Source organism: Helicoverpa armigera, chromosome 31 (assembly GCF_030705265.1).
Source record: "Helicoverpa armigera isolate CAAS_96S chromosome 31, ASM3070526v1, whole genome shotgun sequence".
NCBI lineage: Eukaryota > Metazoa > Arthropoda > Insecta > Lepidoptera > Noctuidae > Helicoverpa > Helicoverpa armigera.
In genome coordinates this window covers 4,573,536-4,599,375 of record NC_087150.1, presented here as the reverse complement: position 1 = coordinate 4,599,375, position 25,840 = coordinate 4,573,536, and the positions used below count along the sequence as shown (strand labels likewise).

Here is a 25,840-nt window from a genome sequence, read left to right as displayed (position 1 = left end):
TAAGTTGATCGTAGCTTATATTTTGGCATAGTTATAATATTAACGAGAAAAAAAATGATTGGACGAAATCAATAATCTCAGTTTTTTTAAACTGAAAAAAATTTTTTTTCACACGTTTTTTTTTCTTTTCATCACTAACAAAAATTACAGATTCCGTCAATCAAACTTACATAATACACAACCTCCTTTTCGGGAAGTTGGTTAAAAAAGGGAATACTGATAAAGACGAAGCACTTAATTAGATAATAATTAATTTAAAAATAAATGCCAATACTTATTACAAACTATATCGAATTTTTAATACTGTAGATTTTTGTGCCAATCGCACTTTTATTTTGGATCACAATTTTTTTTTTCAAAATCTTCACGCGAACTTACAGAATGCAAGAATAGGAACTAATATTTACAGTGTGAACGAAAATACATTTTTTTAGCAATTTTGAAAAAAAATATCATTGCTGATATAAAATAAAAACTGAATTGGAAACCTTTCTTCTTAGTTTTTTTTTCTTTAATATTTAAAAAACATAAGTACCAATTATATCATGTAAAATATAAGTCTCAAATTAAATATTTCGCCACACTGTATAATCATTTTTGACACTTTTTCACATCCACCTCAATATTATTATTTTTTTCTAAAAAAATTGAGATCCAAAATTGAAAAAAAAAAAATTTTTTTTTCTAATTTTCAATTTAAGATTTAAAGACATTGCACCTAGCCTAACAGAAAGTCATGGTTTAATATTTAACTATTAAAAAATTAATCCAATTTACAGTTGAAGAATCGTTGTGCCGCAGCTATAAAAGAAAATACCTAATTATTTTATGAACTTTCACGAAAGTGGGTAACCCATACTTGTGTGTGTAAATGTACATACACGACATATTTGTATTACCAAAATAGCTTTGAAGGTTTTATAGTTATCGGCACGAATATTGAGCCCTGACCTTCACCTGCGCAGAAGCGATTTGTTGGTTTATTGCCTTATGTGTACAGTGCGCAAAGGAAGTCGTGGTGGCCTAGTGGGCAAAGAACCAACCTCACGAGTACGAGGGCGCGGGTTCGATTCCAGGTCAGGCAAGTACCAATGCAACTTTTCTAAGTTTGTATGTACTTTCTAAGTATATCTTAGACACCGATGACTGTGTTTCGGATGGCACGTTAAACTGTAGGTCCCGGCTGTCATTGAACATCCTTGGCAGTCGTTACGGGTAGTCAGAAGTGACACCAGTCTAACCAAGGGGTATTGGGTTGCCCGGGTAACTGGGTTGAGGGGGTCAGATAGGGCAGTCGCTCCTTGTAAAGCACTGGTACTCAGCTACATCCGGTTAGACTGGAAGCCGACCCCAACATAGTTTGGGAAAAAGGCTCGGAGGATGATGTGTACAGTGCGCAAAGCGGTCCCCACTCTTCCGCCGAGAGCTCAATATCCGTGCCGATAACTATAGAAACTTTCACAAAGGAGCCCGGAGATGGATGGAGAGGAAGAGGAAGACCTAAGAAAAGATAGATGGATTGCCCGAAAGATGACATGAATAGGAAGGGAGTGAGTGTCAGTATGACGAGTGACAGGGAAAAATGGAAAAGGATGACATATTGAGCCGACTCTAAATAAAAATTGGGAACAGGGCAGGAGGAAAAATACAAAGGAGCCCGTAATCTGGAAGTTGGTGATTGATACACCCGTGCATCGGAGAGCACGTTAATGTCGGTCCTGCTTGTGATCTCTCTCCGGTGGTGTCGGATTGTCGTCGCATCGCGCTATGAGAATGAAGGAATAGTGAGTGCACCTGTGTCCAAGCAAATGTTGTGCAGTATAATATGTCCTGCGCAGCTGGCTGATCTCTTTATATGAGAACAGCCGCTGTGGCCGAATATGTATGACTCGGGGCCAATACTGAGGGCCCGTATACAAACACTATGTGCATGTATATTTACACACACAAGTATAGCTCATCCGCTTTCGTGAAATAAAACATCGATACAGTTCGTATCAATCAACTATGCATTTCTGAAGTTAGCCATTTGTATGTATTTTATTAAATACATTTTTTCGTGAAGTCAATAGTACCTAACTTCGGACAAGCAAAGCTCGACAATATCTGTATGCGAACAAATGCGCAAGTATGACTAACTTTAGATATGCAAAGTAAATTTACGTGAACAGTTTCAGGAAATTTTTGAGACCTCAATATAATCATTATTTTCAAAAAAAGGCAAAAACTAAAGAAAAAAAAAAATTGGGACTGTGTCTTAGAAATAAACCTATATTTAAATTAAACTTAAAAAATAAACCCTACTTCAAAATCAACTAAATTATATTTTTATTACAAAAAAAAAAAAGAAAATTGCATAAAAAAATCTTAAAAGTAATAAAAAATATATATAGCGTATAAAAAAACAGGATGTGACTATTATATAAAAATTATTAAAATATATATTTATGTAAAAAAAACGTAAAAACTAAAAATTATTAATACTAATTAGTTTTCACTTCAGTTCGGCATCCAAAAGAAAATTAAAAATAATTTTCAAAAATCAATCATGTACCTATGGGGAGAAAAAAATAACAAAAGATAATAAAATCATAAAAAATAAGAAAAAAGCAAAAATACTGCACATCTCAAGAAATAAACCAAGAAATAAAAAAAACAATACATTTCGTTGTAATTTTAAAATCACCAGTCTTACTAACACACTAATCACCACACTCACTTGCTCTACACTTACTTTTTTTTGCACCATTAACTATAACGATAACCGAAACATTTTCAGTTGTCAAATCGCCGATCCAATGGGCGGCAAGTATACAGCTGGATATGGTTTGGTTATCGTTATATTGTAAAACTAGGTCTTATAGTCTTGCATTGTAGTGACTAGCAGCACTCATACAACTCCTAATCACCACTAGCATACTAATCACCACACCGAACTGCACCACACTCACCATAAATACTGCAATTTGTTTGAACTGCCTGTTTAGACAAACAACCTAGACTTAGCATCAATCATACAACTTCCAATCGCGTCTAATAGTGAGTGTGGCAATTAACCACACTCACTTTCTCTAAACACTTGTCACTCTAGTCGAGTCTTGCCTGTCTCGGTCACTAATCCCTACTGAAATCATCATCATCTCAGCCGGCGGACATCCACTGCTGAACATAGGCCTCCCCCTTAGATCTCCACAGATACCTGTTGGAGGCGACCCGCATCCAACGTCTTCCGGCGACCTTCAACACACTAATCACCACACTCACTTTCTCTAAACACTTGTCACTCTAGTCGAGTCTTGCCTGTCTCGGTCACTAATCCCCACTCAAAACACTACTACCCACTAATCCCCGCACTGACCTGCTCTGCACGCTGGGCGTGTTGCGGTGCGAGTCCGGCGAGTGCGCGTACGCCGGTGATGATGACATGTACGGCGGCAGAGTGCTCACCGCCACCACTCCGACAACAAGCACACGTTACGAGCATACTGGTTAACACTCTCAACTGCTCTTGATACTATTAGTCACAGTTTAAACAGGCCATTTCATTATCAAAACTCAAAAGACTGCCATTCACTTCTTACATACTAATTAACACACTCAACTGTGCCTCACACTTTTATATTGCAGTTTAAACAGGAAAGACAGTCACTAGGACTATTCAAATCACACTTCTATCCATCAACATACTTAAAACTTCGCTCATTACACTTTAAACAGTCAAGGCAGTCATTAGCCCCACTCAAAAGACTCTCAGTCACCTTTAACACACTTATCCTCAACACTCCTAAACCCTATTAAAAAACACTCTTAAACCCCACTAAAACACTCCAAAAGTAGTCAAGAAACACACTAATCCCCACACTCATCTTTTCTAGACACTTGTCACTTAAATCGAGTCTCGACACTAAGACACTTTACCCTCTAAAAACACTCCTCAACCCCACTACACACTATACACACTAATCCCCGCTACCCAGTAATCCCCGCACTGACCTGCTCTGCACGCTGGGCGTGTTGCGGTGCGAGTCGGGCGAGTGCGCGTACGCGGGTGATGATGACATGTACGGCGGCAGAGTGCTCACCGCCACCACTCCGACAACAAGCACACAATACGAGCATACTAGTTAACACACTCAACTGCTCTTGATACTGTTAGTCACAGTTTAAACAGGCCATTTAACTATCAAAACACTGCCATTCACTTCTTACATACTAATTAACACACTCAACTATTCTTGACTCTTTAAACAGGTAAGACAGTCACTAGAGCCATTCAAAAGACACTCTTTTCAACACACTCAAATCTTCGCTCATTACACTTTTAACAGTCAAGGCAGTCATTAACCCCACTCAAAAGACTCTCAGTCACCTTTAACACACTAATAACCACACTCACTTGCTCTGATCATATGTCATGTCGAGTTACTAGCATGAGTAAGACACTAAACCTCACTCAAAACACTCCCAGTCAACTCTAACACACTAATCACCACACTCATCCTTACTACACTTGACATATTGCAGTCTAAACAGGCCTGACAGTCAGTATACCGTCTAAAAAGACTCTCAGTCACCTTTAACACACTAATCACCACACTCACCCACTTTAAACAGTTGTCACTAGCATCTACATATAAGACACTTAACCTTACTTAACACACTCCTCAACCCCACTATACACTATACCCACTAATCCCCGCACTGACCTGCTCTGCACGCTGGGCGTGTTGCGGTGCGAGTCCGGCGAGTGCGCGTACGCGGGTGATGATGACATGTACGGCGGCAGAGTGGTGACTAGCACCGGTTTCACGTAGCCGTTCTTTAGCATTTCGTTTTCTGTGAAAGAAGAATTTTTTTTAGGGATTTTTTGTGGGTATGAAGTTTAGATAGTATTATTGTAGGTGAAGCAATTAAGTTTTTAAAATGTTCGTGTTTAACGACAAATAAAAGTGAAATATTTTTTTATTTACTGTCTGAAAACACTTAGTTTTTTTTCGTTTTTTACTTCATTTGTCAATCATTATTATTTCGGTATTAAGGGAATACAGAGTGCACCATCGTCTGCGCAAACATGTGCGCTATCATACATCCTGCGCAAAAACAAACTAAAAAAGGTTTGATCAAATTAGGCTGATAAATCAGCACGTTTCGAAATTCAGATATTCTTATTGTCATCTGCTTTGCACAGCTGGCTGATCTTCTCATAGAGCAGTCAACTCGGCCGGTTATCGGCCTAGAAATCTACTCACCAGGCTTAGTACAATATTTGTAGAACACGTCGTCTTTGGCAATATTCGGGTACAAGAATTGAAGCTGTGTTAGATCCAGCACCATAAACTGGGTTGAGGAGGACAGATAGACAGTCGTTCTTTGTGGCACACTGGTACTCAGCTGCATACGGTTAGACTGGAAGTCGACCCCAACATAGTTGGGAAAAGGCTCGGGAGATATGAAACTCAAACTCAAAAACTACTGAACCGATTCGAAAAATTCTTACACTGTTGGAAAGCCACACTCTTCCCGAGTAACACAGGCTATATTTTATCCCGGTACGGGCAGTAGCTCCGACGGGACGCGGATAAAACCGTGGGTAAACGAATAGTCAGACATATTTTCTATATTTCTTCAGGTTACTCACCAGGCTTAGTATAATATTTGGAGAACACATCGTCTTTGGCGATATTCGGGTACAGGAACTGCAGCTGTGTGAGGTCCAGTACCCTGTCGGCTAGAGAGCGCAGCATGAGGTCACGGGACGTGAAACACTGGTACCCAGCTGGTCCGACTAGACTGGAAGCCCACCCCAACATAGTTAGGAAAAGGCTAGGCAGATGATGATCTCATACATACATATTGGTCCCGATGACAGTGACTGGTACTCAGCTGCATCCGGTTAGACTGGAAGCCGACCCCAACATAGTTGGGAAAAGGCTCGGGAGATGAAGAGAAATTCTTCTGATTATTAGTACTACTCACCAGGCTTAGTATAATATTTGGAGAACACATCGTCTTTGGCGATATTCGGGTACAGGAATTGCAGCTGTGTGAGGTCCAGTACCCTGTCGGCGAGCGAGCGAAGCATGAGGTCACGGGATGTGAACGGTTGTAAGCTGAATACTTCGTTGCCCTCTGAAAGAAAAAAAAATATACATCGTACTTAATCTTGACTTTTATGAACGCTGAAAAAAATTAATGCAGCTAAAAGTAATAACAATTGAAGAACGTTTTCTATTCGTCGAAATCTTTTATTTTTTTAAACATTAGTTGATTGCTTTAATATGTGTAAAAAGTCATATCAAATTGTTTAGCTTTAGATTGAATTTTAAATGCTGGATATCACGGGTTCGATTCTTGGATATGCCAAACATTTGTGTGCTTTGGACATGGGTGTATCATTTTGGTGAAGGCTCTACGTTTGACAAAACGTCGACTGGAAATTTAAACATAAAGGTTTTTTTTGGTGATTTACCTAAGTTACCATCAGGTAAATAATATACGTTAACGTAATATTGATACCTTTCTTGCAAAAACAAAGCTATTGAAATGGCGTGATCTCTCTCAAAACTTTTAATCACCATTCTCACTTACCGCCAACCCATGCGATGGTAATGCCGCCCAGCTCAGAGTCTGAGAAGCGCAGTAAGAAAGTCCCGGCAGGACACTTGGACAGCATCTCTTCGGCTTGCTTCTTTTGGATGAAGCCACTAATCACCACTCTTACTTACCGCCGACCCAAGCGATGGTAATGCTAGCCGGGCACCGCTCTTACTAATACCTAGTCTTTCTAATCACCACTCCCATTAATCACCACTCTCACTTACCGCCAACCCAAGCGATGGTGATGCCGCCGAGCTCCGAGTCAGAGAAGCGCAGTAAGAAAGTGCCGGCAGGACATTTGGACAGCATCTCTTCGGCTTGCTTCTTTTGGATGAAGCCCATGATTAGGCTGGAATAGAAGAATATGATTAGATTTTTGTGAACCTGCAAGCCGGTTAGTTTTTAATAACGAATAAGTTCGTCATCCAAAGTTTTTTTTCATACTGCTATTAATTACTATTGTATGTAGTTTTAATCTTGTACTGTCAAGTTTAGTCCAATAGTCGAAAATGTATTTATATAATTAAGTTTTTTTTTTTAAATTTAGACCACAATTTATCAATTTAGACGACAATCATTAGTGGGATACTTTATATTCAAACGCACAAAGTAAGTCTAAAACAGCTGGTATAATTTCGGAAAATCATCATTATTAGGAAGCCAAAAATCATATTGTACAGCAGACGATTCAATGCAAAAATTGAAGAACTTAGTACATAAATATAACACAAATTCTACGCATCACCTTAAGGTTGACCAGACAGAATGCCTATGGTATTAAGTCCGCCTTTGTAATATTATATAATTATTGCATAAAGTATAAATAAATAATTCCACTTACTGATCACACCAAAGCGTCCTCAAGTAGTCCCTCGTCACCTTAACCACCATATAGAACCACTCCCAGAACGTAAAGTTGCGCTCCGGGAGAGCATCCTTGCAGAACTGGGTCCAGGAGACAGGCATGGCGTTCAGCTCCATGGTGTTGAGAGGCAGACCAGTTCTGGGGACGGCGCAGATACTGCACGTTACTTATAGCACGTGTCCATGAACGGATAGAGTTTTTGCGACAAAACAGCGTCATTTTGAAGCAAAGAATGTAATTTTATGAACTTTGATTAACAATGGCGAGTGTTTAAAAAAAAGTGAGTGTGGTGATTAAGCATATTGTATGTGAAAACTGAGGTTATGTTTGAGTCAAAGAGTGTGTCCGGTGATTAAGTTTGATGACTGTGTTTGTTTCTTTTTTTGGTCTGTGGCAACCCTGTTGACAAGACGTCAACAAAACTTCTCCCAATTAATTAATTTAATTTAAATATAATTTAAGTGTTATTTTATAAGTTATAACATTAATTCGCAATAATAATAAACACTTATTGCTGGGACGGTAAATTTTGTGATATACTTTGTGTTTTACTGTGTAAATATAACCAAGTCTCGGCCTGTCAAAGTTCGAAACTTGGTATAACGATCTTTGAAAGTTTTGAATTAAAGTGCATTGTCATCGTGAAATCCTGTAAGTACTATCTTTTTTCAACTTAATTTATTACTGAGAATTCTTATTCTTCATTAGTGATTACCGGAGAGAATAATTAACATCATAATAGTGCCTAGAAAATAGTTTCTCACACAAACTAAAACACTTTCATAAACACCTACCTGAGTTATTGTTTTTTCTGTGCAAAATGGAAAGAATAATGACCAGGAAAGCCACTGCACGTTTGGAGGAAGCTAAACTCCAACAAACACTAGTGGAACTTAAGAAATATAAGGATTTGTGTGGGGATCTACAGAGGGAACAGGATGACAATGAGAAGGAAGTACTAAATATTTTAAACAATAATAGTAAATTAAAGAGTGAGATGGCAGAACTGCACTGTCAATTATTAAACATCACAGAAGAACGGGATAAGCTCCAACACATTGTTGACCAGTTTGACCGGTGTAGCGATGAGTTTGACACAACTCTCAAACACAACGCTGAACTGAAGTGTAGGTTGAGTGAGGCCCAGGACACTATTATTAGGATGGAGAGTACCAGCCAGAGACTTCAAACAGAGCAAACCAATGCACTGTTTGAGGAACTGGTTGGTACCACTCCGGTGCAGTCTGCTGACTCACTCTTGAAAAATAGTTCTCAAATAGTGACTATTGACCTGACTACTGACAACAGCTTTGCATCAATATCCCAGGTCAAGCAAATTATTGGCAGCAAAAACAAAGTAAAGAAATATGCCAAAATAAATAAATTTATTAAAAGGACTCAAAAGTTAATAAAAAATAACAAAAATAATTACACCAAAACCTACAAATCATTAAACAGTTGTAAAAAACTGCAATTAAATTTCAATAATAGTAAAAAAGAATATGAGGTTGATATGCAGCGTCTGCAGTCAAGGATTCTCCATTTACAAGAGTCATTGATGGCAGTTACATGCAAATATCAAACCTCACAAAGAGAAATGGGTGAGTACATACTGGCAATGAACAGCTTGGTCGATCTGTGTAGTGAGAATGAGAAAATGTTTAATTCATTAACAAACAATCGAACACCAGGTTGTGAACAAGATCTGCCAGGCTGTTCAGGGTTAGATGGTTCTCATCAATCTTCTCATTGTATTAAATTAAATAGTTGTAAAAAAAGTACTTCCTTCAACACACAAAAACCAATAGAATTAATACAAAAGGAAAAAAATAATTGCAAAAAAATAGTAATATATAGCGATGAAATTGGACAAAACATGTGTCACAGATTACATCAACATTTAGGTGAGCAGGTAATAAACTATTGTATGCCTGGGGCTACTTATGAACAAATATTAGATAAAATACTAAGCAGTAGTTACTGTCCAACTACTACTCTGGTTGTACTAATTGGGAGAAGAGGAAATGCCACTATTAAATCAGTTATTAAATACTTTGAGTGTTTATCTCAATTAAACGTAGAGAAAATAGTTTTGTATGCTTTTCCCTATGGCAAGGGCTTGTCACAGACAGAAAACAAATATAGACATAAATGCAATCTCAAAATACAAACTATGACATTGTATAATGAAAAATTCAATTTTATTGACTCTAATGTACTCATTAGTAATAATTATTTTATGACAAAAGATAATTATTATCTTTGTAATTTTTATAAAGAACAAATAGCAAAATCGCTATTTTATTGTATTTATAACAAAGCCAAATGCTTGGCTAACGATACTGCTCCTTTTCAGCAGTCTAGTTTTATTTTTTCACAGAACTTGGAATTAGTTCCAAGTGATTTAAATTCCACCACCAGACAATAGAGCCAATCTCTAGCAATAGTCAATCGATTATTTTGGATTGTGACATAAATACAATTATATCTTCAAATGTACAATTAAATACCGCAAAAAATGTTGTCACTTCTGATCCATCAAACCCTTTGAGTATAAGTACTAGAAACAAACAGAATTTGAATATATTCCATCAAAATATTCAAGGTTTGGTTGGTAAAGAATTGGAATTGGAGTTGTTCATGAACTGTAATAATATAGATATTTTATGTTTAACTGAGCATTGGCTTAAAGAGCATCAGTTCATGTTTAGCTTCAAGAACCATTGTGTAGGCAGCTCGTACAGCAGAGTAAATATAATACGTGGTGGTTCTCTAATAATTCTTCGCAATACCATTAAATTCAAAGAACGGAAGGATATTGTGAACCTTTCTGTTGAGCGAGTAATTGAGATATCATGCGTTGAGCTTGAGCGGTTCATTGTAATGAGTGTATACAGGCCCCCATGTGCAACATATACAATTTTTGAAAAGCACCTGGAAGATGTATTATTCAAAATTTCTAATAATAATAAAACAGTTGTCGTCTGTGGAGACTTTAATATTAATATACTGGAAAATACTGCTATTGTTAATAATTTTATAACTCTATTTAAATCATACAACTTGTACAGTACATTTCTCGAGCCAACTAGAATAACTAGCACTAGTGCTACATGTATAGACAACATTTTCACAAACTTAAAACCTTTAAATAAACAAATTTTAAATGTGTTGGATTCTGATCACTCTGGTCAATTAGTTATTTTTCCTATAAAAACTAACAGAGGTCTGAGAAAAAATGTAAGTTTTATTCCTGTAAACAAACATCGCTTGGAACAATTTAAAAATAACTTGTTTGAAAAACTGCCTGAATTGCCCTATCATGATAATCCTGATCAAGCTTACAGCCTTTTATTCAACTTGATTAATTGTGAATTTAAAAAAGTTTTTACTACTAAGTCCATATCTGTTTGTGATCAGGCAACATTTAGTGAGTGGGCAACGCCGGGTATTTACAAAAGTAGACAGAAGTTGTTTGAATTATACTATGAAAGATCATTCAATCAAGATGAAACATTTAAACAGTACGTTAAAAACTATTCAAAAATATTTAAACGAGCCTGTACCTCCGCAAAATCAGTACACATAAAACAGAAAATAAAAGCTTCTGGAAATAAAATAAAAACCACCTGGAATATAATTAATTCAGAAATAGGCCGATCCACTGTACGGAATCGAGACTTTCACTTAAAATAAACAATGTAGACATTAAGTCAGACTCGGAGGTAGCATCTGAGTTTGAAAATTTTTCACCAATATCCCTATTTTAACAACCAGAACTCTGATGGCATCTTCCAGTTCGGCTCTTACAATATTAAAAAATTGTGTTGCGGAATGTGACAAAGGTTTTGAATTCACGGTTGTCAGCTCTAAGGATATTATTCAAGCGTATAAAGATCTCGATGTAAAAAAGACTGCTGACCTTTGGGGATTGTCAGTTCAGATAATCTCATCGATAATTGAAATAATTTCACCTTATTTAGCAACTGTGTTCAACTCTTGTGTTGCATCAGGTGTTTTTCCTGACTTGATGAAACTTAGTAAAGTAATTCCATTGTTTAAATCTGGTAGTACAACCGATCCATCAAATTTTCGGCCAATTTCAATTTTACCCACTTTGAGTAAAATTTTTGAGAAGTTAATATTACGTCAATTGTTGAGCCATTTTAATAGAAACAACTTGTTGCACACTAAACAATTCGGATTTACCAAGGGTCGTTCTACTACGGATGCGGGCGTGGAATTGCTTAAAATATATTCGAGGCCTGGGAGGATTCGCAGGATGCGCTCGGTATTTTCTGCGACTTGTCCAAGGCTTTTGATTGCGTGCACCATGATATACTCATCAGGAAACTTCACCACTATGGTATCAAAAACAAGGCTCTTGACCTTCTGACTTCTTATTTGCATAATAGAATTCAGAGGGTGGATGTCAATGGTAAGAGGTCTTCCGGATCTACGGTCACCATGGGGGTTCCACAGGGTTCAATTCTAGGCCCTTTTTTGTTTCTTATTTATATTAATGACCTCCCTTATCACGTAAGGGATAATCACAAGATTGTGTTGTTTGCCGATGATACTTCACTCGTTTTTAAAATCAAGCGCCAACTCGACAATTTTGACGAAGTTAACAATGCACTCTCAAAGGTTGTTCATTGGTTTAATGTCAATAATCTTCTTTTAAATGAATCTAAAACGAAGTTAATTAAATTCTCAACGCCTAACGTAAGGCAGTTACACACCAATGTACAACTAAATGGAGTAGAGTTGAAGCCTGTTGAGTCAACGGTATTTCTTGGTTTGACCGTTGATTCCAAACTCCAATGGGGCCCACATATAGTTAAATTGTCAGGAAGGCTTAGTTCAGCCGCCTATGCTATTAAAAGATCCGACTTATCACCGATGTGGACACAGCCAGAATAGTTTATTTTAGTTACTTTCATAGTTCAATGACGTATGGGATTCTCCTTTGGGAAACTGTGCGGATGTTGAAACTATATTTATTCTACAGAAAAGAGCTGTTCGAGCCATTTATAATCTGGGCCCAAAAGTTTCTCTCAGAGAGAAATTCAAAGAAATAAACATTCTGACTGTTGCCTCTCAATATATTTTTGAAAATTTAATGTACGTTCGTAAAAACATTTCTAACTTTGTTCAAATGTCTGATGTTCATAGCATAAATACTAGGAATAAACATAATCTCGCTGTACATGCTACTCGCCTCCACAGAGTAAGCAACTCGTTCATGGGTCAATGTATACGCTTTTACAATAAACTTCCCAAAGCGGTTCGTGACTTACCTATCAGGAAATTTAAAAATCATATAAAATCCAAACTCTTGAAAAAAGGATATTACAAAATATCTGATTATTTAAATGATAAAGACGCTTGGGAATGAGCTGCTCGCTTAGTGAGTGATATCTTTTTAAATGCCTGTGTATTGTTACTTTTGACATTTAAATATTTATTGTCATCAGATAACTTTTATTAATGACATTCTTTTTATTGACATTTATATGTTATAATTGTATTTTTTTTTTTTAATTTATTATTATTATTGTGAATGTGAGTATCGTGTATGCTAGCAACATTATATATCCTTATAACATAAATACTGTCTGGCGGGTTTGAGTATTTTTAAATGGCCTACGCAAATGTTCTGCAGATCTGGTATCGTCGTGTGACAGGTCGTTGAGCTCCCTAAGATATGGTTGAGCTACACGACGACTGATGCATGCGTGCCGTCTGTTGGGACTGGTCAGCTCCAGCCTGATGTGGCTCTTTCCTCAAAAGGCCATTCCAGACCGCGTACATGGTGACACTCACACATAATTATTTCATTTATAACATGTTTGGACTTTAAAAGAGACTATGACCCTTGAGTTTGTTTCGGCGTTTCTTCTCAGGGATCAGTCAGTTAGGAAATGCCGGCCTCAGCGTTCTTAAAATGACGTGTAAAAGTGATGTAATGTCCAACTTGCAAAATAAACAATTTCATTTCATTTCATTTCATTGAGGCAGTGAGTTTGGTGATTAAACGTTGTCATCCGGCATTAAAGTTTAATTGAGCATTAGCGTGTTTAATGATAAGTAAGTTATGTTCTCAGAGTAACTGGTATATTACATAGAGTGTTACATTAGATAACATAGTATGTTAGCAGTATGTCACAGTGCCACACGCACGGCGTTCAGCTCCATGGTGTTGAGAGGCAGCCCCGTCCTGGGGACGGCGCAGATGCTGGACGTTACTTATAGCACGTGTCCAACAGCCGACACGGGGCATTGCGACAGAATATTGGAAAAGTATCAAGAATTTCCACCAAAACAGCAGTGTTTTGGAGCAAAAACACTGTTCTCCAGAGGCGCTCATCTTGATTTGTAGAAAATTTGCTCCAAAACAGAATAATTTGGAGCAAAAGAATGTAATTTTTATGACACTGCCTTACAATAGCGAGTGTTTTTTTAAGAAAGTGAGTGTGGTGATTAACCTTTTTACATAAACAGTGTTGGAATTGACTGTGTTTTGACACAATGAGTGTGTTTGGTGATTAAAACAGCTTGATTCGGGATAATATAGTCAGTGTTTTGAGCAGTATGTTTGAAGTGATTGCAATGAGTATCTATTAGAAGAGTGTGTTTCAGTGATACTGTGAGTGAGTTTGGTGATTAACGTTCTCATTCGAGATTATAGTGTAATTGGGAATTAACATGTTATCTATGTTTTGTGTGTAGTTAGTTACTGTATGGAGTATGTATTACATTAGATAACGTAGTATGTTAGCAGTATGTCACAGTGTCACACGCATGGCGTTCAGCTCCATGGTGTTGAGAGGCAGACCCGTCCTGGGGACGCGCAGATACTGCACGTTACTTATAGCACGTGTCCAACAGCCGATACAAGCGATTGCGACAGTATTTATTACAAAAGTGTAAAGAATTTTCACCAAAACAGCGGCATTTTGTAGCAAAAACACTGTTCTCCAGAGGCACTTGTCTTGATTTGTAGAAAATTTTCTCCAAAACAGCATAATTTGGAGCAAAATAATGTAATTTGTATGACACTGTCATTAAAAATGCAAGTGTTTTTTAAAGAAAGTGAGTGTGGTGATTAAGTTTGTTGACGGTTTTTGAGGTAGTGAGTACGGTGATTAAGCTTGTCATTGGAGAGTATAGTGTAACTGGAGATAAAAAACATGCTCAAAATTTTTCTTCTATGTAAAAGACGGTGAGGTGCATTTCAGAGCAAACCTATACATTAAACTTGTCGTATACCTGGCGAACAAGTGCCATTTTGGAGCAGCATTTTTTTCATTTTGGTATCTAAGATTGGGCCTGTATACTAAAGCGTTTGAGTTGAGTATTTGGTGATTGGATTAAGATGTGAATGGTGATGTCAGTGAAAAAGTAATTCATGTCTACCTCTACATTTTTTTTTGTGTTTCATCCATACATAAAATCATATCTTTTGTAGGAACTTTCTTTAACTCCTAAAAACGCCAAGAAATATATGTCTTACCTGAAAATCTTCTCAGCGAGGAATCTCAGATTATCCTCAGAGAGGTCACCCCCAGTGGCTGAGCAGAACTTAATGCGGAGGGTCTCGGCCAGTTGACCCCAAGTGACCTTTGGACAAGAGTTAATTGTACATATGAGACTGTGAGACGGGTTCTTAGGGCGGGGCGTGAGATTATGAGAAATTGGTTGTATTACAGAACTAATTTTGGATTGAGACGGCCCCATTGAGAAAGGCTATATAGGCAATTTATCTAAGTTCGACTTATACGGAGTAGTTCTCGCATAACACAAGTTTGTTAAATTACAAAATTAGAGACTTTTTCAAAAATCATCAAATGACCCCTCCCGCTGTGGGTTAGCAGCGGTGAGGGAGTGTCAGACTCTTACTGACTAAAAACCGTCGTGTTCCGTCGTAGGCCGCGTATGTACCGGGGCCGCGGTTTCTCTGTCGAACAACCCGCAGCCCTGGCATGCCTTGGCCCTACTGGACCCCGCTAGGAAAGTGATTGTGGGCTGCGGGATTGCTCGTGCAGTAACCGCGGCGCTGGTACATGGCGGGCTTAAGAAGGAACATGGCGGGGGTTAGTCAGTAAGAGTCTGATACTCCCGAGCGCTGCACTCACAGCGGGAGCCGTCATTTAATAATTTTCCATAAAAAGAGACTAATGATTGTTAGCTGTTATTCAAGGGGTTTAACTGAATGGCTATTTTAAGCAGTTTAGTTATTTTTATTGCTTTGAAATTCTACTCATTATCATCCGTCGAAACGGCTATTGCTTTGACCATCATATGCCGAGCCTTTCCCAACTATGTTGGGGTCGGCTTCCAGTCTAACCAGATGCAGCTTAGTACCAATATATAGAAGTAGATATAATAAGTATTTCTGCAATTTCTCATATCCCCACTACCGCCCTAAGGCCCATCTCAGACACTCACCCGGATCAAATGGACGGACTGCTTCCAGGCATGACGTAGGACAGAATTACAATTAAACATTATTTTTTAGATCGTGTGTGATGAAGCTTACAGGTTGGTAAAGAGTGACAAATGTATGGAAGAATAACAGCGTAAAATATACTAGCGGATTTTATCGGTTCTTTTACGAGGTGCAAAAATCTAATTCAAAGGTTTAACAGCCAGTTTCTTCATCAAAAGTTAAAGCCAAAGCAAAAGTCAAAGTAATGTCTAAAGTGAAAGTAACGGTCAAATTCAATTTTTCTATTAGCTTTGCTGTCACTTTAGCCTTGAAAAAACGAATTTGACCGTTACTTTTACTTTAGACATTACTTTAACTTTAACTTTTGATGAAGAACTGGCCGTAAGTGTCATCTTTAGTGCCGATAGTTGTCAAAAGATTGCCGCTCGTGACACCACTCTTATGAACAGGGCGCTTTCAACTTATACGTTTTTAACGGCCGGCTGCGGTGCCGAAGCGGTGCGTTAGACGTACGGCGTACGGACGTTCCTCTTTGTTCATACAAAACGCACGGTGCGGCAACCGTGCGGCACCGGTACGTCGAACGCTGGACAACAGGATTGTTGCCGCACGGAGTGTTTTGTATGAAAAAAGAGGAACGTCCGTACGCCGTACGTCCTGAGCGTTCTATAAGCGCTTTTGACAACTACCGATCCAAATGATGACATTTGAAACCCCGTGAAAGGTCTTTTTGTGACTTGAATTGTGTTGCCCGAAAAAATCGTGCGGAAAATCCGTTAGTGTGAACGATTATTTGTGGATTCTTTGCATTTTATGTTAGTTCAAATAATCAACCTATGAGCTTTTTAGTGAAAACATGTGACAACAAGTGCTTAATATTTATAAGTGCAAAATAAAATGTAATTGTGCCTCAAAAAGCAAGCTTTCCCCGACAAATGTATCTCGTGGTGTACTCGGTCTAGCAAACAGTAACACATTGCGTGCCTCTTATGTACTCCATTTATGTACTCTTCTTATACACTCCTCGTATGTACTCTTCTTATATACTCCTTGTATGTACTCCTCTTATAACTCCTCTTATGTACTCCCTTTATGTACTCATTCTGATATACTCCTCTCATGTACTCCCCTTATGTACTCCCCTTATGCACTCTCTTATAACGGGTGTGTCGTTCACAATCACATTAAATCCTATCGCATATACTTTGTAATATTCTATGGCGAATTGTAAAAAAAATAACCTAATCCATTCAGTGGTTTAACCACAGGAGTCATTTTTCGTTTTTATAATTTACAACATCATGTTTAAAGCAGAGATAGAGTTAGGAGCATCAAATGTTTTGACCAGTTGACAGCTGTCAATTTTCAAGGGAGAATTTCAGTTGTTTGTAATGACTGACTTTTATATGGTGTTCTAATTTTCGCACATTTTTATTCTATTTACTTTGTTTGAAAAATTCATTTTTTTATTATTACGTATTTTTCTTTTTTCTTTGTGTTAATCGACATATATTAAATAGTATATTTATGCATTTCATTTAATGTGATTATGAACGACACACTCGATATACTCATCTTATGTACTCTCTTATGTACTCCTCTGATATACTATTCTTATGCACTCCCCTTATCTACTCTATTATTCTACTCCCCTTATGTACTCTCTTACGTACTATACACTAAACCTAAAACCTTCGCCTTGACAAATACCATGCAAAACAATCACAACCCTTTCCCACGGCAGTCCAGTTTTGCAGGACCGGCTTTTCACTGGCTCCTGCAAAAACGGGCACTGTCTTCACACGTAGTTCAGTTTTGCAGGATCCCTAGTAAAAGGCCGGCCGCAAAACTGGACTGCCGTGTTAATCCTGTTTTTTGACCATTGAGGCGATTTGCTAATAGTCTATTGGGGCTGCCACCACTAAACTTTCCCGCAAAAAAAAGGCACGCAGGAATCCGTGTGAACACTGCTATAGAAATATATGTATCATTATCTGGACTGTCGTGTGAAAGGACTGTGAAAGGGCTGTCACCAAAGACTATAAAACCACTTGACTGCGCATACAGTGCCCCGACGCTCGCCAAAAGTTAGTGATTTTGCGCGTACTATAAGGCTACGATCAGTACGATCTTTTAGTAGCGACCGTGAACTGACCAATAGTAGCCGCGGATTATGCCGCGTCCCCCCGCCCGCAGTGGTGAGTCGTGTTCTTAGAAGAAATTGGCGAGTGCGCTCTCTAGTGGTTATTTACTTTATGGCTGTCACGCACATACACATAAACACACGTGCCAAATTGAAAACCCCCATTTTTCGAAGTCACCCAAAACACTAACGTTTTAACTCAGTGCAACATAAAACAAACACAGCATATTCTACGGGCTACCCACTTACCTTATCAGGCACAGCGAAGGGCACTCGTCCCGGGGGGCTGAAGGCGTTATCCCAGGTGACTGTAGCCCAGCCGTGGGGCTCCTGGTTGCCGTGGACTATCACCACCACGGGCAGCGAGAGGGTCCACACCTGGTGATCATATTTGTACATAAATCTATCTGACTTTGACTTAACTTTGACCTTGACTTCGACTTTGGCCTTGACCTTGAATTTGACCTTGACCTGGTTAAAGTTGACTTTGACCTTGACCTTGAATTTGACCGTGCTGAGCTTTGACCTTGACTTTCATCATGAACCTGACTTTGGCCTAGACTTATAAATCGAATGCAACTGCCGACAGAAGCTAGTAGGCTATATAAACGCGAAAGGCACTCGTCCCGGGGGGCTGAAGGCGTTATCCCAGGTGACTGTAGCCCAGCCGTGGGGCTCCTGGTTGCCGTGGACCATCACCACCACGGGCAGCGAGAGGGTCCATACCTGGTGACGATGTTTGTAAATTAATCTATGTATTTGGTCTGTATAAAACTTGACTTTGACCTTGACCTAGACTCCGACCTTGACTCTAACTTGACTTTGAATTCGACCTTGACCTTGACTAACTTTGACCTTGACCTTGAAATCACTTTGACCTATAAATCGAACGCAACTGCCGTCAGAAGCTAGTACGCTACATAAACGCGAAGGGCACTCGTCCCGGGGGGCTGAAGGCGTTATCCCAGGTGACTGTGGCCCAGCCGTGGGGCTCCTGGTTGCCGTGGACTATCACCACCACGGGTAGCGAGAGGGTCCATACCTGGCGATGATATTTGTACATTAATCTGACTTTGACCTTGACTTCGACCTTGACCTTGAGTCGACTTTGACCTTGACTTCGATCTTGACCTTGACTTCAATCTTGAATACTACTTTGACCTTGAATTCGATCTTGACCTTGACTTGACTAAAGTTGATTTTGATCTAGACTTTGACTTATAAATCGAGTAAAACTGCCGACAGAAGCTAGTATGCTATATAAATGCGAAGGGCACTCGTCCCGGGGGGCTGAAGGCGTTATCCCAGGTGACTGTAGCCCAGCCGTGGGGCTCCTGGTTGCCGTGGACTATCACCACCACGGGCAGCGAGAGGGTCCATACCTGGCGATGATATTTGTACATAAATCTACCGGACTTTGACCTTGACTTCGACTTTGACTTTGACCTTGAATTTACTAGTGTTAACTTCGAACTAGACTTTGATTTGACCTTGACTTCAATTTTGACCTTGACTTCTAATTTGACCTTGACCTTGACTAGACAAGAGTTGACTTTGACCTATAAATCGAATGCAACTGCCGACAGAAGCTAGAATGCTATATAAATGCGAAGGGCACTCGTCCCGGGGGGCTGAAGGCGTTATCCCAGGTGACCGTGGCCCAGCCGTGGGGCTCCTGGTTGCCGTGGACTATCACCACCACGGGTAGCGAGAGGGTCCATACCTGGCGATCATATTTGTAAATTAATCTATGTAATTGGCCTATACAAAACTTGACTTCGACTTCGACCTTGACTTCAACTTTGATCTTGATTTCGACCTTGACTTCGACTTCGACCTTGAGTTCGACCTTGACCTTGACTTCGACCTAGACTTCGACTGTGACCTTGGCTTCGTCCTTGACCCTGACTTTGACCTTAACTTATAAATCGAATGCAACTGCCAACAGAAGCTAGTATGCTATATGTATAAACGCGAAGGGCACTCGTCCCGGGGGGCTGAAGGCGTTATCCCAGGTGACCGTGGCCCAGCCGTGGGGCTCCTGGTTGCCGTGGACTATCACCACCACGGGTAGCGAGAGGGTCCATACCTGGTGATTATGGGGGTAATATAAATCTATATCTACACTACTAATATGGAGGAAAACATGTTTTGTTTTGTACATAAGAGCTCCGAAACAACGGAAGCGAGTTGAAAAATTATTTCGCTGTGTTTGACTGTTACCGAGTAACACAGGCTATATTTTATCCGGGTAGGGGCAGTAGTTTTCGCGGGACGCGGATAAAGCCGTGGGAAAAACAGCTAGTAATAAATATTACAAAGGCGAAAGTTTGAAAATATGTTTGTTACTATACAGCTAGACGAATTTTGAGATTTTGTATGCAGGAAGATGACACCTTGGATTTTTGGATAGGCTACTTTTTATGAGGATGCGGGAAGTTTATTCCTTGAGATGTGAGTGAATCCGCGAGCGGAGGCTAGTGGTATATAAATCCAATATCTATCCTACCAAGTGTTTTAATGTTTGCTGCTTTCACGCTAAAACTGGATGGATTTTGAAGAAACTTGGCAGTAATATAGCTTACCTAACAAAATAAACTCACCCTCATATAAAAAGTATGTAGGTAGGTCCTTTCTCAGGCTGTACCTCTAAAATACCGCTGTACTTTTTCATTTAAATGCCTTCAATGGTTATTTTTACATCCTTACTTAATACAATAATACTATAGTAGTTCTGACTGTCTTTCCGGCTGCGAGATGTAGGTAGTTTCTTCAATAAAGATAACACTAAAGATACAATTTTCACATAAGCCCCATACATATTATGCCAAAAATTCCTATGGATATATTATATGGATGGATCCTATGGATTCCTATAAGGGAAAGAATAGATAGAATATTGACGACCTCGATGGCGCAATGGTCACCACACCAGACTGTCGAACCTGAGGTCCCAGGTTCGATTCCTGGTGCGGTCGACATTTGTGTGATGAGCATGCTTGCTGGCCGTGGTCTGGGTGTTATACGTATTTATAAATATGTACATATATGTAGCTAAATGTGGTTCATCAGTTGTGTGAACATCCATCACATCACATCACATCATCAGCCTATCGCAGTCCACTGCTGGACATAGGCCTCTCCAAGTGGACGCCACTGAGATCTATTTTCGGCATCTCGCATCCGCAACACCCATAACACAAGTTATTTAATAACCTAGCATGGGGCTAACCGACCGTGTGTGAAAAGGTGTCCTGATTTTTTTTTTAAGTACATATGTTAATCACCACTTACTTGGAACACCAATTCTCCTCCGCCGACGTTGAATTGAGACTGGAAGAGCAGAGTGAGCTTCTCATCCATCACGCTTTCAGTGCCTTTCTTTTCGGCACGCTTGATTTTGCGCAGTTGCATGTTACTGGTAAAAAGATGTTATGTGTTAATCACCGGATTGTCAAAATCGATATAAAACACAAAAATATATGGCAATTATGCATAGTACTGACTTTGTTAGACATTTTAATAATAACCACAATCGCTACGTCATCAAAAGTACATTTTAACTGATGTTGTGTGCTGTTGACCTTAAAAAAGCTTAATTTCACTGGCCCCCGAAATCACCACTTCATCAACTCAACATATACAACTAAGTAATGCTTACAAAACATTCCCAATTGCTGTACATCAAAATTCTACTAATCACCACTTCATCAAAACACATCCAACACACTTAAGAAAAATTCCCAAACCCTAAAATCACATCCCACACCCTCAAAACCAAAATTAATCTAATCACCACTTCATCAAACTCATCAAATTACACCCCAACCCACCAAAATCAACCACCCCAACCCCAAAATTACTGCCCCACAAAAAATTCACTAATCACCACTTCATCAAAAAATCACCACATCATCAAAACTCACCGGAAGCTCACGCTGAGCTGGCGGCTGGTCGGCTGGTACTCCATAGTGCCGGTGTTGTTGAGAATATCACCACATTCGACAGGCTGCTTGCCCTTGCCGGCTTGGGTCTCACTTTTTAGGAGAAGCTGGGCTTGTTGTTCGGAGATTATTACGACCTGAGAAAAAAACATTAAGTTACAATATAAACATGTATTTAACATCAAAATATTAAGTTAACTACATAAGTTGGGATTGGCTTAACTCGTTAAAGTAACAATCTTATCATGACGAGTTTCTCCGTGTTTCGGAAGATATACACACCAACCTCTCAATTATGAGATTATGGGTGCGATTCCATGTCAGGCAAGTACCAATGCAACTATTCTATGTTTGTATGTACCTTCTAAGTATATCTTGGACACCAATGTCTGTGTTTCGGAAGGCACGCTAAGCTGTAGGTCCCGACTGGCATTTGAACGTCTTTGACAGTCGTTACAGGTAGTCAGAAGCCAGTAAGTCTGACAACTAGTCTAACATAGGGATATTGGGTTGCCCGGGTAACTGGGTTGAGGAGGTCAGATAGGCAGGTACTCATCCAATCTACATCATCTTAAAGTTGATAGCAAAGAATGCCTGAGGCATTAAGTCAACCAATGTAAAGTTCACTGATACTGAGCTGCATCCGGTTAGACTGGAAGCCGACTATAACATAGTTGGGAAAAGGATAGGCAGATGATGATGATGAACATAGGCTATCGTTACGGGTAGTCAGAAATCAGAAAGATTTTCCCCTTGCATCGGGTTTCCCGGGCAACTGGGTTGAGGAGATCAGATAGGTAATCACTCTGTAACACACAGGTACTCATCTCCATCCAGTTAGACTGGAAGCCGACCCCAACATAGTTGGGAAAAAGGCTCGAGAGATGATGATGATGATGAAACTTCTCTAGCTTCTTAGCTATCATTAGTGGTCAGGAACCAGAAAGGCTATATCCCTTACATCGAGTTTCCCGGGCAACTGGGTTGAGGAGCTCAATCGGCAGTCGCTCTATAACACACTGGTACTCATCTCCATCCAGTTACACTAGAAGCGGACCCCAACGATACTTAGGAAATGGCTAGGCAAATAAAGAGTGTTCATACTCACGCTGACTCGAGGCGGCGTCATGTAAACGTTCAGCTGACCCCCAACCAGCAAACGGACTGTAGCCGTGAAGCTGCAACAATTTATTTTTTAATATTTTTGTATCAAATAGGGTTCAAAACGTTAAATAATAGGCTAGTTTCCTAAAAAATAATAATAAGTCCGTCTTGTAGATTGTCCAAAATTAAGCGATACGTATTTTTTCTTTTTTAAATTGGATCAGAACTTGTTAAGATATAGCGTGTTAAAGTTGAGTGTGACGTCACAAGTTGCTACTATTTTCAGGACACTGTGACGTAAAAGGGCCCCACTCCTAATTTTTGAAGTGTATTATCTTTGTCATTTTATGTTTAATTAAAAAAAGAAAAAATACGTATCCAATATTTTTTGATTATCTAAAAAGCGGACTAAATATTATTTCATTATTTCGACCCTGGACACTACCCTATTGTGAGAGGAGGCATTTCCTGCTGCTTTTCTGAAACGTCAAGAAAAGAGTAAAAAAGTTGTTTAAGGAATTTAAGGTGAAAAAGGTCTAATTATAAGAGTAAAAAATCAAAGTTAGTGACATGAAAATGTTATGGCAAAGAACGATCTGAAAAATAATCATGTAAAACGTTATTTTGATACATTTTTATTTTATTTTATTTATTAGGTACAGAAACAGATAACAGGTTATACAAGAAATGGCACATTAAATGAACCTGATATAAATAAATAGAAAACAATTTCAACATTCAGTTTTGTTATTAATCCCTTCTCATATTATACAAGCGAAAATGACTGTCTGTAATGAAAGTTTACAGATGGTATTGAGAATTCTCAATTTCGCAAAAATACCATTTTATGAATCAGACCCAATATTTTTACCACAGAGTGTAATTGCAAGCACAAAATACATAGGTACAGAAGTCAATCTCATGTATGTACTTCACTTTTCATGCCTAAACTCGGCGGTCGCGCTAGTGTTGTCAACTTTTTTATGCGCATAAAACTAACGTGGTAGTGGTACTCGTATCTAATTATTTGATGTATTGTTGAGAATAAAACAGGAAAAATGAAATATAAACCAATAATAATAAAATATTTAATGTGGCATACAAGAGGTTAATAAACACTTTCAACGGAAATTCGTTTGAACGAGATACCGTTTTTCAGAAACCGCAATTTATAATTTTGTTATTCATACATATATACTTACCCTACTCTTTACTTTTGAAAAAAATATTTTTGTATGTAATGGGTTGGTACAGTCCCTGATCTAAGCTTGCTTCTACCTACAGAAAACTTGATGTGCGAGTTTTATTTCGTCTACCTTACAACATAGTCTCGCCATGATCACAAAAATCATCAACTCCTAATAGCAATAATCTTTGAGGGTAGGTAGGCAGGTTCGCCTGGGTCGACACTAGCAAAACTTATTACGGCATTGGGCCAGAGGCCGCCGCCGGGGCGCTTACCTACCCACCTAACTGTACCTACCTACTGCGTTTATTAAAAGAACCATCGAAATATGAGAAAATAAGTAGGTACATACTATAGGTAATACGGCAGGCTAAAAAAACGACAATTCACTGTTTATTGTTGTATAAAACAACCGTCAACTTGTTCAATTATAATACGAATTTTGTTGCTCCGTTATTACTTTTTCTTTTGTTATTAAAATTAAAAATATTACAGTCAAATTACAGTTAGGTAGGTATCACAACGCGTGCACATTTATCTACCTTTGTGTGACGCGCTTATCTCAAGAAAGCGGCAGCCGCGCTCGCACTGTTTTGAGTTGTTTTGAGACAGCGCGTCTGTGAACACGCACACATAGACACCTTTGTCTGCGTGACTCGAACGCGCTTTGTATGTAGATTGACTTCTGTACCTATGTATTTTGTGTTGCAAGAGTGTAAACAACACACTATGCATTATGAAAATATTTTTTCCAGCAAGTGTATCAGTAAACTTACCGTGTGTTGGTCTTCATAACCTGCGGCGGTTGCTTCTCGATCACGAAGGTTGAAGTAACCAAAGTCGACAGCAATCCGGTAACCTGCAGCAAAAATAAATAACTTAATACATACCATTTGGTACACCATAGCTGTGGTGGCCTAGAGGGCAAAGAACCAAAGGTTCGATTCTAGGTCAGGCAACTACTAATGCGACTTTTCTAAGTTTGTATATACTTTCTAAGTATATCTTAGACACCAATGACTGTGTTTCGGATGGCACGTGAAACTGTAGGTCCCGGCTGTCATTGAAAATCCTTGGCAGTCGTTACGTGTAGTCAGAAGCCAGTAAGTCTGACATCAGTCTAACCAAGGGCATCAACCATCAGTCTTCGGGTTGCCCGGGTGACTGGGTTGAGAAGGTCAGATAGGGTAGTCGCTCCTTGTTAAGCGCTGGTACTCAGGTACATCCGGACTGGAAACCGACCCCAACATAGTTGGGAAGGCTCGGAGGATGATGACACACCTTTTGGTACTGATCGCCAACATTAAGACGTGAACCTAATAACCAACTCATTCACTCACTCACACAAACTCGCCCACGAAAACACGTCCGCAAAAACTCGTCCGCAAAAACTCGTCCGCACAAACTCGTCCAAAAACTCGTCCACTCGTCCGAAATCTCGTCCACTCGTCCGAAAACTCGTCCGAACTCACCTGCTTGCTCATCTCGTCGAGCATCTCAGCGAGATGCGGCTGTCTCAACTCAACGATAGTCTTAGTATTGATGCGGG

The 25,840-nt window shown here is 39.1% G+C and overlaps 1 protein-coding gene across 1 annotated transcript in view; it reads right to left on the bottom strand.

The window, feature by feature from the left end:
* Nucleotides 1–25,840, bottom strand: part of LOC110381656 (signal transducer and activator of transcription 5B) — a 45,443-nt gene that overhangs the window by 9,857 nt on the left and 9,746 nt on the right. The window contains exons 11-20 of the mRNA XM_064043420.1: nt 25,068–25,150; nt 23,110–23,179; nt 21,984–22,138; nt 21,352–21,475; nt 18,307–18,435; nt 14,979–15,085; nt 7,439–7,600; nt 6,822–6,946; nt 5,977–6,129; nt 4,707–4,836 (exon numbers count right to left, since the gene is read on the bottom strand). Of these exons, the coding sequence (XP_063899490.1) occupies nt 4,707–4,836; nt 5,977–6,129; nt 6,822–6,946; nt 7,439–7,600; nt 14,979–15,085; nt 18,307–18,435; nt 21,352–21,475; nt 21,984–22,138; nt 23,110–23,179; nt 25,068–25,150 (1,238 nt within the window). The remainder of the gene's footprint in view (nt 1–4,706; nt 4,837–5,976; nt 6,130–6,821; nt 6,947–7,438; nt 7,601–14,978; nt 15,086–18,306; nt 18,436–21,351; nt 21,476–21,983; nt 22,139–23,109; nt 23,180–25,067; nt 25,151–25,840) is intronic.